This window comes from Simochromis diagramma, unplaced genomic scaffold (genome assembly GCF_900408965.1).
Source record: "Simochromis diagramma unplaced genomic scaffold, fSimDia1.1 OVJJ01000453.1, whole genome shotgun sequence".
In the NCBI taxonomy this organism is placed as follows: Eukaryota; Metazoa; Chordata; class Actinopteri; order Cichliformes; family Cichlidae; genus Simochromis; species Simochromis diagramma.
The window spans coordinates 670,431-691,101 of NW_024387471.1; the positions used below are offsets into that span (position 1 = coordinate 670,431).

The 20,671-nt window shown below is 42.2% G+C and overlaps 1 protein-coding gene across 2 annotated transcripts in view; it reads left to right on the forward strand.

The window, feature by feature from the left end:
• arhgef39 (Rho guanine nucleotide exchange factor (GEF) 39) overlaps positions 1 to 20,671 on the forward strand; it is a 56,102-nt gene that overhangs the window by 21,151 nt on the left and 14,280 nt on the right. For both annotated transcript variants that reach the window (XM_040015015.1, XM_040015014.1), the window contains exons 6-7: positions 8,084 to 8,154; positions 14,652 to 14,780. In XM_040015015.1, the coding sequence (XP_039870949.1) occupies positions 8,084 to 8,154; positions 14,652 to 14,780 (200 nt within the window). The remainder of the gene's footprint in view (positions 1 to 8,083; positions 8,155 to 14,651; positions 14,781 to 20,671) is intronic.

A 20,671-nucleotide genomic window follows, 5' to 3' on the forward strand; every position in this document is an offset into this window, starting at 1 on the left:
ATGAGAGCTGTCTCTGTGCTATGAAACGGCTTAAAGTCAGAATGAAAAACTTCAAACATCTGAGAGTTGTTTAGATAATCCATCAGCTGAGTGTGAACAACCTTTTCCAAGGTCTTACTCAGAAAAGGAAGTTTAGAGATGGGTCTACAGTTTGACTGAACTGAAATATCCGAGCCTGGCTTCTTAAGTAAGGATGAATAACTGCATGCTTAAACTCGCTTGGTACTTGACCTGACAAGAGGCTGGTATTAATTAGGTTCAGAATATGTGGTCCAACAGTAGGAAACACCTTTTTTAGAAAATGGGGATGAGCGACATCATTCGGAGAACCACACGGGTTAGCAGTTAACACAAGCTTCTCGAGTTCAGGTAGAACAATTGGTTGGAAAGCAATAAGCAAATTTAAACAGGGAACATGCACAGCCGGGTCAACAGAAGATAAAGTGGAGGGTCTCAAACTGGCAACCTTATCCACAAAGAAATTAAGAAACTTATTACACATAACCTCAGAAGACTGCAAAAGAACATGATCCTCTGCATTCAGTACAAAATTTATGGTATTATACAGAACACGAGGGTTATGTGAATTAACAGCAATAAGTTGAGAAAAATAGGAGTTTTTGGCAGTCTTTGCTGCCCTCTGATAAGCTTTCCAGCTCGTCTTAAGAGTTTCCAGAGAGATGTACAGTCTGTCCTTTTTCCATCACCTTTCACATCTCCTACAGTCTCTTCTAATCGCTCAAGTAAAATCGGTTAGCCAAGGACTGGCCTTGGGTTTACACTGCCTGAGTCTTAGAGGTGCAACAACATCAAGGGCAGATTTACAGAGTCCAGATGAGAGAGTAATCCATCTACGGAGGACGACTCAGAGGGACTGGACACAAGTTGTTCAAATAGTGTTGAAAAACGCTCAGGAGTATCTGAGCCGAAGGCTCGATAGCATCGCATAGGTGCAGCCGTTTAACAACAGGACTAAGAGCAACAACGTCAAATACAATGGGCATATGGTCACAGAATACAGCATCCTCCACATGTAAGTTACAGACAGATAACCCATATGATAACACCAAGTCCAATGTGTGACCATGTTCTTGAGTGGCACCTTTAACAGACTGAACAAGATTAAAAGAGTTCACCAGGTCCATGAAGTCCTTAGCCAGTGGCTTTCCTGGGCAACAGACGTGTATATTAAAATCACTGAGCAGCAGGACCTGGTCATACCGGGATGCACAGTCAGTGAGAAACTCTGAAAACTCAGATTAAAACTCCTTGTCATATTTAGGAGGCCAATAAACTATTGCACACAGCAACGAAGGCGAGTGGCCCAGTTCACACAAACAAAGTTCAAAGCTGCTGTGGCGTGTCCATGAGGATAGTTGCTTAAACTCAAAGTGTGCTTTAAAAACAGCTAACCCCCCGCCACGACCAGAAGCTCTCAGAGCGCTAAAATAAGCACAGCCAGCGGGCAGCAGTTCAGAAAAGGCGCTTAACTCACCGGGTGAACTCCAGGTTTCAGTCAAACAGGAAATCCAAAGCATGGGAAGAACAGAAATCCTTCAGGATGAAGGTCTTATTCGCCACCGATCTGGCATTTATTAAACCCAACCTGAGGGGAGCTGGTTCGGAGACCTCCGCGGCAGTGACAACCAGATCCACCGGTCTAAGGTCTGATCGGTCCATTCGCCTCCAACGCAGATGCCAAAGAGGGAAGGATTTCACAGGGCTTCTCCCGATATAGCCGACAACGGGAACCAACCAGGAATCCACAGGATCCAGAGCACGCGGTGGTACCAAGAGTCGTGGAAAAGATTGAAGAACGGAGCGAAGATTGTGAGGAAGGTAAGAAATCTGGATTCTCAGCTTAACGAGGCGACCTCCACGAGTACCCCGTCTCCTGCGTCGCTTCTTCATATCTGGTGGCAGTGGTAGGGGATGCCAGCGCAATGGTACTGCTTCCAGGTAGGGAGGCAGAAAACCCTGGCTTTACCAAACCAAACTGAAACTTTGGTGGATGAGCTGATTTTCAATAAGGTCTGGCGATCATACGACAGTATTGAACTGACATGTTGCACAACGTTACCTAAAAACAATAAAATCAGACAGATAAAAAAGAGCGGTTGACGGCGTGCCAAACACACAGGCACCATCTTGCATCTTGTTTACAACAGCAGGGTGCAAGATGCTAGCAGGCAGGGCATACATGGAACAACATAACCAAGTGGCCGGCATAGTGTACAGGAACATCTGTGCTGTGCATGGCCTGGAAGTCCTTAGGTCAAAGTGGGAGATTCCCCCGAGGGTGGTGGAGAATGACCGAGCTAAGATCCTGTGGGACTTCCAGATACAGACGGACAAAATGGTGGTGGCTAACCAACCGGACATAGTGGTGGTAGAGAAGCAGAAGAAGACGGCCGTAGTGATCGATGTAGCGGTTCCCAATGACAGCAACATCAGGAAGAAGGAACACGAGAAGCTGGAGAAATACCAAGGGCTCAGAGAAGAGCTGGAGAAGATGAGGAGGGTGAAGGTAACAGTGGTCCCAGTGGTAATCGGAGCACTCGGTGCAGTGACTCCCAGGCTCAGCGAGTGGCTCCTGTCAGGCTTGTCTTTATGTTTTAAAGCAAAATCCTCATCCACACATTTAATGGTGTCAGTGGTGTGTCAATGAAGTTCTCCTGGGCCTCCAGTGGAGCCTTGCAGCCAGACAGCTGACTAATCAAAAGTCACCTTATATGACTAGACTTAAGTTTTAACCTATGTGATACCACCTTAGGTATTTCCAGTTTGTCGAATAATAAACTCCATCTGCTGGAGAGAAGGCCATTAAGTGCAGATGAAAGTTTGGTCAAAGACTAACCTGGTTAAGTGGTTTCATCTTGCTGCAAAATGAATTTATAGAATCTGAATAAAGAAGGAAATGGATCTGTGATGAATCACTGAAGGATCTGTTGTTAGAGGAAGAGCAAAAGAATAGAAACACAGTCCACTTCAAATAAAAAAAAAAAAAACAGGCAACAAATTAAATCACTTTCGACGCTCCTCCCCAAATAGACAAAAAGTCCTGTCTTCTTGTCTTTTCTTGTAATAACAAATACATTACAGCCATTATTAGCAATGGTCACTGTTAGCAGGAAGTGGAAATGAAAATCTAATTAAACAAACAGTATAACACAAAGGAAACACTAATGAGCATTATTAGGCACATTTCAAATAATGTAAACCGAACACTCTCATTTAGCCATCTTGTCCTGTTCATTAGCAGCAAACCAAAGAAAATATAATGAGACAACAACATAATCCTGACCATTTTCATAGTTCTGATATTCTAATGAAGAATGGAGCTGTACAAAACATGAAGTGGTAAAGAAGATATGCTTTCTGCTCTTGCAGCAGGAGTTGCAAATGGCTTTGCTGATGATAATACACACTTTTTTCTCACTCTGTTTGGCAGACATACCGGGTCATTTGGGCATTTGCACATCAGTAAATATAGAAGACAAATTAAATTTCTAATTATTTTGCATGCATGCATTAAGGGTTTGAATTTGTAATTAAGAGACGAGGTGTCAGCAGGCGCCTTTCTGGATGAGTGGACATAACACGGACTTATTGGTGATTACTACACTTTAATAGCTTAAAAGAGAAGAAGCGCTGGTAAATATAGAAGTCTAGAGCATGTGCATTGTGTAAATTAGAACTATAAGCGACCTATAATCGACTTTGTCTCATCGTTCCTTTAAAAGGTAACTAACAGTGATTTATTCATAGAGTGAAGAACTTTAAGTGTGAATATTATGAAACCTGTTCGAACTGTCCTCTGAATTATTATTAACTATGTTTCCACAAAGATCTGAGCAGTGGAGACAAGATGAAATGGCAACAAGTGTGAGCCATCAGTGTACTAATAAAGAGAAATGGCCACATGTGAACCTAACCAGGCTAACAAAATCAGTTTCTTTTACTCTAACAAACCAAATTAGTGGTGTATATCCATTTTTTTCTTACTTTGATATTATTCTACTGACATCTAAGTCACCACTGATGACACTAACCCCATGCTACCAAAATATATCATTTTAAGTCTTTTAAAAATATTCTTTCAAGTTGTAGTAATCAGAGGACAAAGAACAATTATTGTAAGTGACATGCATACAAAATAATTTAATATTTTTCAATTGATAAAATTTTAAACATTTTTAAAGATGCATTTCTGACATCAAATAATCTGTCACCTGTGTGGCTTGCAATACAGCCCTCACTCTGACAAGCCCAGTACCTGAACTATAGTTGTGCCATATCATATCATCCACACTGATGCCAGGATAAATTCTTACGTAATATCAACGTGTCGTATTCATTGTTAGAGCAACACTGTGCATTTATGTTCCTTTGTGCATACGAGACACACCCAGAATCTAGCAGCTGGTCATGTGAAACCCCTATGCAAGTAAATGACTCTATCGTTGGAGCGCACTGTAAGATAGGAAAAGCAAATGGTAGATGGAAATTACTGACGTAGTTACATGGTGGAAAAGCAGGATACAGAAAAAGCAAGGTATAGCATCTCAGGCAGAAATAATTCTAATTATATGGAAACATAGTGCAGGCTCCTACTAAGTTACTTTAGTTAATTAAGTGTTAAGTTACATTATGTCAATAACGGACATGATATGGACACCATGTGGTTCGGAGGTAACCCCCGAGCCAGATGGTGGACACCAGAGTTGAAGGGAGCCACCAGGCTGAAGAAGAAGTCCTATCGGGCTTGATTAACCCGTGGGACTTCGGTCGCAGCTGATAGGTACCGACAGGCAAAGTGGAACTTGGGCAAAAACTCGGGCAACTCAGGAGGGCAAAGCAGCGCTTTTTTTGTATAGTGCAGGTGGAGCGCTGCTGACTTCAACTGAGAACATTATCGGGTGGTGGAAGGAGTAGTTCGAGGACCTCCTTAATCCCACTAGCATGTGTTCTATGGAGGAGGCAGAGTCTGCGGACGAGGGGGACAATTCGTCTATCTTCAGGGGTGAGGTCACTGAGGCAGTTAAACAAATCCTTGGTGACAGGGTCACTGGGGTAGAAGGGGTTCGGCCCGAGTTCTCTTTCCCTCCTACCTTCGTCGACATGAGGTCATGCTGAGGTACTTGGTGCACAGAGGTTCCCAACTTTCTGCAGAGTCGATAGCTACAAACCTCCAGACTTAATGTGGCGTTCAGATTACCTCAAAAACGGTGTGTAGAGATCTGCTGCCTGAGATTACCCAGCACAATAGAAAGCATTAGATGCAGCGGTGTAAAGCATGGCGCTACTGGACTCTAGAGAAGTGGAGATTTGTTCTCTGGATTGTCTAATAGACGAGTCTGGGTTTGGCGGTTGTAAGGAAAATAGTACTTTTCTAACTGCACTGCGCCAAGTGTAACGTTTAGGGGAAGGGGGATTACGGTGTTTAGTTGGCCCCTTATTTCCATTGAAAGGAACTCTTAACGCTTCAGCATACCAAGAAGAGTTTGGGGGATGGCCCCTTCCTGATCCAACATGACTGCATAACAGTGTACAAAGCAAGGTGTGGGCTGCACAGAGTCCTAACCTCAACCCATTTAGAAGACCTCGGGGGTGAATTAGAGCACAGACTGTGAGCCAGGCCGTCTTGTCCAACACCAGTGTCTGACCTCACAAATGCTCTTCCAGAAGGATGTTCGAATATTCCCATGAACACATCCCTGTACCTTGTGGAAAGCTTTCCCATAGAGTTGAAGCCCTCTACACTAGATTTCCATGTTTGTTTTCATGTTTCAGTAAATTCCTGAACCCAGTTTTTCAAGCAAAATACTAATAAATGAGGTATGGTGCTATAGTTCTCACAGTGCTGTGTTTTTCAAATAGTACTTGCACTATTACACTGCATCGTTGGTGCTCTGTAACATCCCTTATTAAACTCATTCCACCAAATGGACCAGAAGCAATGATTTGCAGGGTGCTAGCATTACAACTTGCCTCATTCACTGGCACCACTTTGTCTCTATAACAAGCCCAGACTAAAAAAAAAAAGGGAAGACTGCAAAGGCAGAGACGAGCACAGTGGAAATCAATGTCAGCTGTCAATGCACTTCAAGGTCACATCGTCCTAGTAAAAAGGAGCATGGATTTCTCTTCACAACTGTTGTCTTAGGCAGAGGCTTAAACTTGATAGAATCTCTATGAATTTGTGTGGAATTGAATCTGAACATATTTAAACTGAATTTGAACTTTTTTTTTTAAATTTTGCTTTTTGCTATTTTACATTAAGTCAAGTTTAAATAACTTAAAAAAATTCATTTTTTATATATATAGACATAAAACCCAAATTAAAAATGTTTAAGAGATAGTTATACTACTTTATATTGCTGGTGATTTTCCTTTGATTCTGAATAATTTAATCTTTAGCAATCGGGGGAAAACCCCTAAGCATGTGGCTTATTATTACTCATTTGTTTTTAGAGGCATCCTTGACCTATGAGTCAGAATCTGAATCACCTTTATTGCCAAGTTGGTACTCACACAATTTGTTGTTGAATAATTATAATTTTTGTTGGTGTGGTCCTGTGTCAGTTTAGCTTTTTGAAAAAAAGACAACACTCTTAAGTGGTGGACTTGAATTGCACTGGGGTCTCCTATGGTCAGGCACCTACAGTGGAAAGTTGACAGTATTCACCTTTCAGTATTATCTGGGGGTAAACAAAATACAGCTGACGGCAAAAATCTGACCTGCACTCACATGTTCTCTAAAGTGAGCCAGATATCACCATAAATATATACAAATAAGCATCTTGGAATTATTCCGGATTAGCGTCGTGCCACATCATACCATTCTTTATAAAACTGTTAAAATGTTTAGGTGATTCAGAAAGTGTCATGTCATCCTGTTAGTGATCACATACATTAGTTCTGTAGCGCACACAATGAGACCAGGCATGTCTAACAGCCCGCCGGTCTCGATGATGATTTACTACCTAAAAAGTGAGCAGCTTTAACAACCTGCAACAAAGCATAAATACTGTTTTGTATAAAACACAAAATAATTCAATCATTTCTCTCTTTTCTCCACATTGTAGGGTTTTTACCTTTTAATGTAAAGTGCCTTGAGGCAACTGTTGTTATGATTTGGTGCTTTAACCTCCTGAGAACTGAGGATAAAAAGTTTCTTTCAGTTTACCTTTTTTTGTCCACTACAGAGGACATAATGAATAGGCTGGATCTCAAGAGGATATAAATTGAATAAGAACGTCTCCAGGACAGTCTCCAGGAGAGAGGCCATTAACAAGAGGAGAGCTAGACTGGACTGTAGAAAGGGCATCAACCCAGCAGCACGACTCGTATGTGCTCCTGTGTGTGAGGAGAAACCAGGGGTGGCTTTTATAGCCTCAAAATCATATCACATTATTTAAAAAATTGCATTGCTTATATTTATGACAACATAGAAAAATACTGAACATGTTATCTGTGACTGTAGCTTGCACGCACCGACATTTATTACTGCAACCAAAATAAGTAACGTTTATTTATTAAGCGCTCTAATTCTCTATAGGTTTCTTTTGTTCACGTGTGTCTTTAATAAAATTAAAGTTGCAGTGTAAACTGTGCAACTGCATCGACTTATTGTTCCAGGTTTTATTCACACATACAGAAAATGCCATTTAGTTGTTTCTGGGGGGCTTTAATTCAAACATCATTTCTAATCTGCACCTGGAGTAAAAGTCAGGATTTATAGTCAGTATTTCATTTGTTCACTATGAGAAGGATACAATCAAACCAGTGCAGCTCTCCATCTCATCAGGGTACTGCTGTATCTGTCTGTCGTCATCTCGGGCAAAAATACTTCAAAGTAAAACTCGATCTTTCCATCTGAGTTAGTCGGGACAGTTCGCACATTTCTTTGGCTCGTTAGGCTTTTTTGACACTGCTGCTGTTTGAATGTAACCAGTCCACAATTACAGAGCCAAGAGTATCCTGTTCAACAGTGGCTATAACTCTGAGAATGGGGAAACTACGTGACCGTTTCTATTGTCAGGTAATATTGTGACCTTATTTCTTTTCTGTCTTCTCACAGGTATAAACATTTCCTGCAGGATCTGACAGCCAACATCAGTGTAGACCACCCAGAGTATGAACAGCTTTTAAGTAAGTGTCTTTGCTGCCGTCTGTAGTAATTAGAGCAGGGCGATATGACCAAAATATTTATCACCATATACATTTGAAAATTTGCGATAACAATATAACTGACGATATAATTGACACTAGACAAAATACTTTACAACTCCTCAACTTTATTAGTGCAAAAAACCCATCAATGTATTTTCACTTAAACAAGCAGCTGTTTTTTTATCTGCATTAAAGTTATTTAAAAATGTAACAGTGCAAATGCAAATTTCTCGCTGACAGTTTAACCAAAAGGCATTTCCAGTGGAAACTGGGCGACATATCCTCAGCATAACCATGTATAATATCCACAGAACTTAAAAAGAGGTTACACACACACAGTACGGTAACATTATGTTGAAGCACAGCACGTATCACTCCGCGAGGCTCCGCCTACGATAGCCGTAATGCTCCGACAATCCATCAAGCGGTGCGGCTTCGTAGCTTAGCAAAGTCGTACTGAAACATTTGACAGATTTTCGAGCGCCGTGCACATAAAATCATTTCCAGGTCAGTAAACACAACCAGAGTTCATACATAAGGCACACGGGGTTATAAGGGGCTCTGTCGACTTTCAGAAAAATCAAAGGATTGATTTTAAGTGCGCCGTATTTTCCAAACAACACGGTAATAACGACGGCCCGCTAGCATGCGCTACCAAAAATAGTGCTTTGTTGTGTATCTGACGGACGAAAGCTAAACCAGTTCCACACCAGTGAAGCTGCAGCATTTTTACAAACCAGTTCAGATTAATCTGTTTCATTCAACGATCCGCTTTAACTCTTCTCATTCTGCGTCGCCGCCATGCTTTTTCTGCCATGTGCATATGAAAAGAAAGGCACTGCGCATGCGTGTTTTACCCATATTCTATCGCCATATTTCATTTTCTTATCATTGCCCAACATTATACCGGTATCACCGTGAACGGTATGATATGGCCCAGCCCCAGCAGTAATGTTGTCTACAGGTCGACTGTGATTTTTTTTGTTATAGAACGATGTGTACAAGCTGTAGAAGAAGGTTAATATTACTGAAAAATGTCTTTCTGTTTCACAGTGTGAACATCGTTAGTTTGTCAAACACAAAAGCTCACTCTCACTGCGATTTACATGTGACGAAGCACTTTCTAGAATGTAGAGCTAGTTTCCCATCAGCAGGAAAACAGACTGAGGAGAAAAACCCGAAACAAAACAACCTGTTAAAAACCTTCATCATAGCAGACTGGCTCGTATTCAGACAGCCCTCATTATTTTATCTGAGCAAAAATAAGAGCAGTGTTTAGCTTTCATTTGTGTTTCTTTGTCGTAGCGCTCGACTAGAAGAGAAATAAAAGGCAAAGCTTGGTATTTGTGTAAGTTCTAGTTTGATGTGGATTTTGACTTAATTAATTGGGAACGGATCAGAGGATATTAAGGGGCGAGCTTTATTAATAAATAAAATCTTCAACATCAACACGAATCTCGATAATGACTATTTTCAATCGTCAAATAAACAGCAAATCTGACTCAAGTGCGAATATACACAAAGAATTATTTATGTGTATCAATTAAAATCCCATTGCTGGTGTGCTGCCTTTGCTTACAAATTAAAACAGCCTCCGACTCTAAGATGAGGGAACATATCTAACTTTACCTCACCATGACTTTTTCCTCTTCTCATTAGATCTGTTTTTAAACTCTGCTGCTTTTCAGTGTGTGTGTGTGTGAGCGTGTGTGTGTGTGTGTGTGTGAGCGTGTGTGTGTGTGTGAGGTGTGTGTGTGTGTGTGTGTCAGCCTGCCTGGATTGAAAAGGGAATTGTTTAAAAAAAGAATCTCGTATGAAATTAAGCAGACTAACAAATATCACATGAGACTTTGTTGTTCATTTCTTGTGTCCATTTGCTTTTCCTGTTCTTTGTTACTTTTTGCTGTGGTGCTCCAGTGTCTGACTCGTATAGTAACCAAGTCTGACCGGACTAGCAGCAGCTCTCCAATCCTCCTGTTGTGGTCAAACACTATCTAAAGAGAAAATAAGTAGAATAAAGAGCTGTGAGGAGTGTGGATGTCTTTAGAGTGTCTAATTCATGTATTATTAATGCGTCGTCCAGAACTCAGCACAAGAACATGCTAATTAGTAGGTGTTGTTATTGTAAAGCAGGAAATGAAAAAGATTCCAAACATGCACAACAAAGAGAAAACATCTACACGGATGCCTTGTTTGGTTTATACTTTAATTGTTGTGAAGTTAAGTGAGCCAATTAGGCTGTGATTATTTCAGTGTAGACAAGTTGCCCTGAGGATCAGGTTCATCTGCTGAGGTTCAGCGTTCATAATGAAAGCAGCAAAGTTGAGCTTGAAATAAAAATCCATCTGTTTGTTGTTATTTTGGACATGCTAATGATGTGGTTCTAAATGTTTGCAGCAATTATTATAGCTGGCACACAGTAATTGGATGCTTCTGTCTGTTTTGATGATTTGCTTATTTGTTCTGGGGCAAATATTTTAAAGCTTTGCACAAGAAAGTAAAGCAAGTTTTTTTTGTTTCTTTTTAACATGCAAGTCAGTTTGTGATGATTCGCTCATCCTAGTCATGGACATAACTAAGGTTTAGACATGAGGTCCAGTGAGGTCGAGGTTTTTTCTTTCAGTCTATCATATTTAATGTGTATTTCTGTGTTTTAATGAAAAAAAGAAATGGTGATGCTTATGAAAACAGAACAGCTGTTTAATGTTATTGTACACATACAATACAACTGTAGGCGCACCAACGATGTTACCTGCACATATGTAAATAGTAACACAACAGGTTTAAATAACAGACAAGAGGCTGACACGCACGGCAGAGATGTTTGAAGGGGCAGGTTCAAAGTTAAAAAGGTGCACGTAGAACCAGGCTGTGCTCTTTTTAACCCAGCTGTGTGACAGATCCACTGCCTCACACAGCTGCTTCTGTCTGAGGGTGTTCCTGTGTCCAGCCTGTCAAACCTGGCGTAGAAGGTGTTAGGCTGTCTGGGAGGGTGGCATCTCGGTTGTCTGTGGTAGTTGTGGTTCTCCTGTAGTTTGTGAAAGATTTGATTCCCAGACTAGACTTTTGCAACTTCAGGTCAGGTGTAAACACACCTGACTGTGAAGGGCTTTGTCTGGAGCCTTTTGTCATAAACTGAGGCGGATCACTAGGTGATCAGACTTTTCAAAGTGTCTTTGGTTCAGCTGAAAAGGTATTTCTGATGTTGCTGGTAGAGCAGGGCGACCAAAAGTATTTATCACCATATACATTTGAAAATTTGCGATAACGATATGGAAACTGGCCGACATATCCTCAGCATAACCATGTATAATATCCACAAAACTTAAAAAGAGGTTATACACACACAATACGGTAACATTATGTTGAAGCACAGTACGTATCACTCCGCGAGGCTCCGCCTACGATAGCCGTAATGCTCCGACAATCCATCGAGCGGTGCGGCTTCGTAGCTTAGCAAAGTCGTACTGAAACATTTGACAGATTTTCGAGCGCCGTGCACATAAAATCGTTTCCAGGTCAGTAAACACAACCAGAGTTCATACATAAGGCACACGGGATTATAAGGGGCTCTGTCGACTTTCAGACAAATCAAAGGATTGATTTTAAGCGCGCCGTATTTTCCAAACAACACGGTAATAACGACGGCCCGCTAGCACGCGCTACCAAAAATAGTGCTTTGTTGTGTGTCTGACGGACGAAAGCTAAACCAGTTCCACACCAGTGAAGCTGCAGCATTTTTACAAACCAGTTCAGATTCATCTGTTTCATTCAATGATCCGCTTTCGCTCTTCTCATTCTGCGTCGCCGCCATGCTTTTTCCGCCATGCGCGTATGTAAACAAAGGCACTGCGCATGCGTGTTTTGCCCATATTCTATTGTGATATTTCATTTTCTTATCGTTGCCCAACATTACACCGGTATCACTGTGAACGGTATGATATGGCCCAGCTCTGGTTGCTGGAGCAGTGGTCCAGTGTTTATTTCTCCTGGTGGGGAAGGTCACAAACTAATGTGGTTTGAGCATGTTTTTCCCATGATTGCAGTGGTTAAAATCTCCCAGAATGATAACAGCGGCATCAGGATATGTGTTTTCATATTCATTAATCCTGGTGTTGGCCAGAGGGGCCGATAGTGCGATATGGCAGCCTGGCTTCTGTCAGTCTGTCCCAGGGCAGCTGTGGCTGCAACTGTAGCTGCCTCCACCAGTGTGTGAATGTGAGAGTGGATGAATAGTGGAATTGTAAAGCGCTATATAAATGCAATCCATTATTATTATTATTATTAATCATGTCATGTAGCTCCTTTAATGCAGCCTCCTCCTCAGTGCAGGGGGTATGTACACAACACTCACAGTGATGCATTGCAATTCTCTGGGCAGGTACAATGGCGTTAGCTTCAGGGTCAAATGATCTTACAGTGAGTACACCATGATTGTCTGAGGAGGGCAGCAGTTCCTGCACCAGGAGTCTTACCGCTATCCGCAGCACATCGGTCCTTCCTGAAGACTGTGTAGCCGTCTGTTGTTAGTGTCTCGTCAGGTGTCCTTTCCCCCAGCCAGGTTTCGCAGAAACACAATATGGAACAATCCTGAATCTCCTTCTGTGTAGAAATCCAGGCCTGGAGTCGTCCATTTTATTTTCCAGGGACTGAACAGTATGACCGGGAGGGTTAGCCTTTCGTTGCTAACCAAAGGGCGGAGCTTCTGGTCAGCAGCTCCCCGACTGCCTCGCCTCTGCTTCGGCCTGTTGCTAGGAGGGCTCCCAGTCAGGGGCCGGCTTAGCGTCGAGTCAGTACAGCCTGATAGCTCAGGGTAGGATTCCAGCAAGGACTGCGCTCTCTCAGTTGTGATAAGGTCGTCCGATCATAGCGAACTTTTGTATAGTGTGTCTTAACACTATACAAGGGTTGGCAGTTCGTCTTGTAATCGGAAGGTTGCCGGTTCGAGCCCCGGCTCCGACAGTCTCTGTCGTTGTGTCCTTGGGCGAGACACTTCACCCGTTGCCTACTGGTGGTGGTCAGAGGGGCCGATGGCGCCAGTGTCTGGCAGCCTCGCCTCTGTCAGTGCGCCCCAGGGTGGCTGTGGCTACAATGTAGCTGCCATCACCAGTGTGTGGATGTGTGTGTGAATGGGTGGATGACTGGGTGGGTGACTGTAGTGGAAAGCGCTTTGGGGTCCTTAGGGACCAAGTAAAGCGCTTTACAAATACGGGCCATTTACCATTTAACTCTGTACAAAAAAAAGTAACTTGACTCGGAGAGCTCCACAATGTCGCCCTCTGGGGGGCACCACTTTGGTTAATCTATCAAGAACAATGTCTCTCTTCCCCCGCTCTCTCCGATGAGCTGACCACCAAGAGTGGAGTTATACTGGGTGGTTCAATTCCCTGGAATTGTTAGCCTGTTTGCCCATTGATTCACCTTATTGATCCCACTTGAACTACAATCAGCTGATTTCAGTTTGTGTGCCAGAGCACACGCTTTTATTTTCATTGCATAAGATGGATAAGAGCGCAATGTTACACTGGAAGCTGCATCAGGATAGAAACAACTGCATTATACTGCAAGCAAACCTTTGGCTCGTTGCAAGTATCTGCACAGACAGCCTGCTAACACTAAGCTAGCCAAGAATGTTAAAGCTGAGTGCTGAACCCGGCCCAGCAGCCACAGCCTGACCTTCAGCAGCAATGAGCCTCCATCTCTACCTGTTCATATTTTCCCAACAACTGTGGCAATTCTAACAAAATCTACTCGTGCAAATTCTCAAGTCTGGACTGTCAAAATGAAAGTAAGCATTGCTTTATGAACTCATAGTGTTAAATTTGAACATGTCTGTTTTTTTCAGTTGATTTCTTTTTTTGAGAGTATGCAGGTCAGGTGTTATGACTGGGAAATACTTACATTTCTATAGGTGTATTATATATGTGTATTTATTAACAGCCGGCAGTATGTTTTAAAGTGTTACAGTACTGAACATAGCTGTAAATAGTCAAACTCTTGGATGTGCACATTTCTGACAAAATTCATATTCGAACAGGCTCACACGAAATGAGATGTTCAGTAGGAGTTCCCTTTTACTTATTATTTTCTGTGAGGAACCCCACAAATCACCATACTTCATCATCATCATATTATTATTATAATTATTATTGTGCTTTATGAGCCAAAATGGTCACTCTGGTGCACCTGCCACTAAGACTTCCATCTTTTTAAAACACTGTAATAAAAAACATTGTGCTGCAGTCATTTTCACACTAATAGCTTTTATTCGTCACTGTTCTTTACGACCATCATTGTAATATTTGCAAATATACCAATGAATGTTTTTGCTGTTCTTTGTCAGTCTTTAGATTTATTTTCCAGACCATGACACATGCGCTACAAAATAACACGCTGTGACTTTGTTTTTACTTCTTTTAGCCAGACATATTATATTATATAAAGCAGTTACACTGAAAAAACTGTTTGTGTTTTAGGAGCAGTGACTGTCGTGTGTGAGGTGTCCCAGCGTATTGACGACAATACCCGGCACCATGAGAACCACTTGGAGCTTTGCCGTGTGCAGAAACTGCTGAAAGGGAGAAAGATGAAGGTGTTGGCTCCAGGTTAGATCCTCTCATTAAATATTCTTTTGATCTCCTTCAAGAACTACCTCTATACATCTTCTCTGTTGCTGCATCTATTGCATGCATGCATCTATGCCTTCTGGGACACACTGGGGGAGAGAGGAAAACCAGACCAGCACACATAAACTAAAGGGGAAGTGAGGTCATTAAGAAGAAACTCATCCGTATTGTTCAAAATTCATAAATAGCAGAGCATTATTTAGAAGTGTGCAACAAGTCCAATCGTGAGATTTCCTCATTACTAAATATTCTACAGCTGTTTGTGGAAAACTGGGAAAGACGGCAACTCGGCCACAAAGTGGGAGGCCGTGTAAGATCACAGCGTCAGAGAAGGCTGCGGCACATTGAGTAGAGGTCACTAAGTTTCAATAAAGTCAGTCACTACAGACCTCCAAACTCCATGTGACCTCTTGGTTTCCATGGCTGAGCAGCTGCATCCAAGTTTCACTAACCACAATGCAAAGCGTCGTGTGTGGTGGCACGCCGCCACTGGAAGTGGAGATGTGGTCTCTGTGACGGCGTTTCTTTGCCCGGCGATCCGATGGATGAGTCTTGGTTTAGCAGTTGTCAGGGGAATGGTGCTGCTTGCACTGTGCCCAGGATGGTGGAGGTGGGATTTTAGTCTGAGGCCCCTTAGTTCCAGTGACAGGAACTCGTAATGCTGGAGCAAAGACATTTTGGACCATTTCATGCTCCCAACTTTGTGGGAACAATTTTAAGGATGGCCCCTTCCTGAGCTTGGTGTGGAAGATCTTGACCAGCCGGAGTCCTTCCCCACAGCCTCCTTCATCAGTTTTTGACCTCACAAGTGCTTCTGGAATAATGGTCAACCTTCATGGGTCGCATTCACAGAAGAGTTGAAGCTGTGGGCCGGCATATTAAACTCTTTGGATTAAAGCAAATGATCAGTATAGTGTATGCTACACATCATATCAATAATAATTAGTGAATCATCAGGTTCTGTTATTTCCCCACGGCCCTGTGCTTCCAGCCACTCCACGCCCTGCTGGTTTTTGTCCTGGATGTCGCTGCTGCCACTGTCCCCCACGACCAGTCATCTCGTGGACTCGAAGTTAAAAAGGAAGCCAAAATGTGTTGTCTGTGGGAGTGTGTGCTGGATTTGAGGAAATACATGTATGCATGATGTCCTGAGTCTGTGTTTGTGTGCTTGGATATGAAGGCGTGTTTTCTGTGAGTATGTGTGGCTGTTTGTGTTGTACGGGCTGGAAGTGGCGGCTGAATAGCAGCTCTTCTTTCTAATGCCGATGTGGGCATTAGTTTCAAAAGCTTTCTCTCATCCAAGTTCTCAGGCCCTCAAAACTCTGCTGTCAGCTTCCTTTCCAGCCAATAAAGCTCTGGTCCCACCAGGCAGACTTCAGAGCTGCAGGAGTACCACCTCACCCCGCAACCCCACACCGACTCATTCTCCTTCCTCCCCACCAATGCCACCTCTAATGTGGGTAAAAGAAAAGCTGCCTTTGACAGATGAGAAGCATTGGAGCCCCTCAAACATATTAAGTAGCTCTGTAGGAGATGGGGGGGGGTGTTTGTGCGCCACAAAGCCTGAATCAATGGGACATCAGTGCAGCAGGCAGCAGCCTCTTTCCCTGGGAGGCCACAGCTTTATGTCTGCCTGTCTGTTCCTTTATTTTAAAACAAAGATGTCTCACATTTTATATCGTGCTTCACATGGATTCTCCCCTTGTGTCCTTTATGTTATTGATAGTTTCACACAAGTTTCCTTATGCATCATCTACCATTTCTCTGTCTGTTTTTTCTAATCACATTACATTATGATTAATACAAGCTTCAATAAATAGAAAGTAGAAGTTATTCTGTACAAAAATCATACATTTCTTTTATATTGAGTTCAATATAACAGCTATTACGTTATATTATACACAGATATTCTAACAAGAAGAGGATTTCTTAATCTCTCAGTTGATGATTAGTTGAACTCAACGGGGAGTCGAGTCAAAGTTAAATCATTTACGTGAAAAAGTGAACGCTCATCTCTGAACCAAGGAGAAGGCTAGATGACATATTTTAACGTCTTACGATGCTGCAGCCACCCCCCGCTCTCTGTGAACGGGACTTGTGGCTGTTGATCATGGCAGTGACATTTTGCATATTATTGATCATGAAACTGACCTCATGGCTCATTGTTGGTCAGTGTTTTAGGCAGGCAGATATACCGTGTAAAAGGTTAAGACAAACTGCAGCCAGCTGAGACTGACGAAGTCACTTTAAGAGAGTGATGAAATAGTTCTAGCACAGAAAACGCTGTCCATGTATGCATGTGAGCACGAGTGGTTGTCTGTCTCCGTGTTGGACACAAAGAAAATGAGTGGATGGTTGTTAAAAATATGATTTTTCTGCTCATTCTTTATCAATATCCATTGTTATACAAAAATACATGTTATGAGTTATATCTGCGATTTGATTGATTACTTTGATATTTTACTGACTTGACAGCTGTAGTATTGTTCAATCTTTCTACTCTTGCATTCAACAATTCAGTAGATTTCAGTGGAGCTTAGTACAACGCCCCCAACACTGGCCACTCCCAAACAATGAGGATGAAGTACCTGCGGACTCGACACACCCACCAACACTAACCCTGACTTACCCTCAGTCTGCTGGATCTGTTATTCTCCTGGCCTCGGACACGTCCGATGACCAGGATACTAGGGTTGGGCGATTGGACAAATTTATCAGCTATCGATGATAGGCTGAGGCTTTCATCGATCGTTATTACAGGGACGATTTATTTGTTTGCCCATGAGTAAGTTTGCTAATAATGACGGAGCTAATAGAAGCAGTCAACAGAATTTTTTTTAATTTTTTTTTAGTGCTGTCAGCATCAACGCGCCGTCATCAAGACTAACGCGATTAACAATGAACCCATCTGTGCGCAGACTGAGTCAAAATCCCTGAAATGTCTCTCAATGCATTTCAGCAGTTTGTCCAAAGTTTGTTACTCTGCGCTCCAGATGAGTCGGCGCGTTAAAGATTTTAATTGCATTTAAGCTGCATAAACACTGACAGCGTTTTGTTTGTTTGTTTGTTTGTTTTTTGTGGGGAAATTAGTTCGTCCATGTTCGGACTCCTTCTGTGTTGTAATCGCGCAAATCAGTCCGTGCATGATCACATTGCCCCGCCCATCAAAAAGTCTGCGAATGAGCGAGTATACCGCCCATCGTCCATTACTGGACTGACGATTGTCGGCTGGAAAATTTTTACACATCGCCCGACCCTACAGGATACAGTTTCAGCATGAGGGACACTGGTTACACATGACTGCCTAAGCACGAACACTGACATGTTATGCATTTACTAAGTTGTGCTAAAAGCTTCATAACAGGGTGTGACTACGAAATGGCAAAAAGAATAATCTCATGACCAGTTCTAATTTTACGTGAAACAGGTCAACTTCTTCAATTCAATTTTTTAATATAGCGCCAAGCCACAACAACTGTCACCTCAGTGCTTTATGTTTTCAGATCCTACAATAATACTTCGAACACTAAAAGTCAGGCCGAGCCAAGCTGGGCCAAGTGGCTGCTTGTGGAAAAGACGCGTTAGAACAGGTGCGGGAAGGACAACTGCCAGGAAGACTCCACCCCAAGGTGGGGCGAGAATGTCAAGCCAGCCTGGCAGATCGATCCGCGAATGATTATGATTGATGATTATAAGGGACAAAGAAGAAGAACCAAGAACAACAAACCCCAGCCCCAAAATGCCGAACCCTGCCAGTTCTCTGCTTATGGCTGCTGGAAAATAGACCTGTACCGTCCACTTTACCACATGGAGAAAGAGTCCAGCATCTGTGAGTTCATTTATTTTAGAGATCTGAGGCGGAGAATGAGTCTGTTTTGCTGATACACATTAAAGGGATTATTTGCACTAGAACAAATGTTTTGGGAGAAAGACCTGGGCTGGTTTGATATGTGGGTTTTTATTTTTCCCTCCAGAGCACGTTTGTTCTTGTCCTTCTTTGCTCTTTCTTCTTTTTTCTTAGATTGTTTTCTGAGTGAATGCTGCTAAAGTCAGTTATTGTTTTTGTAATCAGCTGTTTCCGTTTGTTATAATTCTGCTGATTTTCTTTGTTAAACTTATTAAAATGATTCTATTGTTTTCAGTTATGTTATGTATAAGATTTTATTTAAATTAGATTTAATCTCCGGGCTTCACACAACACCACAAAGTGTCACAGCATGTGTCTTGACTGTTTTTCTGTTTGAGAGGCATTTTAAAAGCAATTTGATCCCCACTCGGCCCAGCCACTTAATCTCACTGGACTTGTCTGTAGCTGAAAATGTCCTCTCCGAGCCCCAGAGGCACAGCTTCGGCCACTCGGGCTCACTGCAATCACAGGCTATTTGCTCGGGCAATTACAAAAACGCCCTGGACTCAGGATAAATTTTAATCTTATATATCCAAATGTCAGCCCTGCTTGCTTATTAGCTATCAGCATCCTGCTGCCAATCACAGTGAAAGAGATGAGTTTTCCTCAGCGACCACACCGAAATACTAGAAATTACTACTTCTCGTTGTAGAAGGCAAAATATTGTTGTAGTTTTCTTTCTAAGATTACGGGGTCTTTACACTACAATATAAAGTGCCTTGAATTTCAATTTCAGTTTATCTACTTAAGAGGGACAATGCAGTTTAACATGGTTCCAATAGCATGAAATTGATGTGCTGCACAGAGTTTGAGGCTTCAGGTGACGGTTGTTGTGATTGGCACTATATACATGCAATTGAATCGAAATGGGGATAACTTCACAGTGTTCAAAGATCACTAAATGTTTGACAAAGTAGTATTTATTATTATTTTTATTATTAAAAGTAGTCAGAGCAGTCTTAATGGATGTCACAGAGTAAAACCAGTGGTGGGCAATTATTTTTCCAAGTGGCCGTATGAGAAACTGGGCCTGTTATGAACAGCTGCACCAATAAATACTAATAAACTCCTCCTGGTAACACAATGAGCCAATGAAGCTGTGAAAAAGACTCAGTAAAAACATTTATTTTTACTATTTTCAGTGTTTTATCAGGATATAATCAACATTCTGAAAAACAATTGGAAACTAAATGTGGATGTGAGAAGTCTGAAAGTGTTTTTGCTGTCTTGCTTGTAGTTTAACTTCTTCATCAGCAGCTTTTCAGTTTATTTGGTTTTTAGGAAGAAATCTAGTGTGCTTTACCTTTGAGTTTATTACAGGTTCAGTGTCTGAGGTGGAAATAAAGAGGATGACACGAGAGAGGATCTGTATGCGGACTCGTTCACCCCTGAGAATATTTGTGAATCCAAATAGTGCCAACATCTCAGTAACGCTACCACTACTCTACTGCAATAGAGTTCGAAATGCAAAAAATCTGTGATTGTGTGAGCAAGCACTTTGGCGACAGTGGGAAGGAAAAACTCCCTTTTAACAGGAAGAAACCTCCGGCAGAACCAGGCTCAGGGAGGGGCGGGGCCATCTGCTGCGACTGGTTGGGGCCGAGCACATGGCCCCGCCCCTCCCGTCCAACATGTTTTTCCATTACAGATTTGGACGCCCATGATTGTAACACCTTAGTGTATATTAGAATGGCAAAGGCCACCACATTAGGCTCTGATGGAGAGTTTTTAAGAATAGTTTACTGGTTTTTGTTATTTTATGTGAAATCACAAAGTTGGTTTTGACGTCATCGCTGGGTGGTAAGCACATTGGTAAGCAAAGGTTCAGATGTCTGTTCTCGGTCTGCGTTGGTCAGTATTTCGCTGCATGTTTAGTTCATAATGGCGATTCAGATTTCTTGTGCGCTGTCCATCTCTTTAGCTGGTTGACCCAGGTGTTTAAACTGGTCTAGTTTCTCTGCCT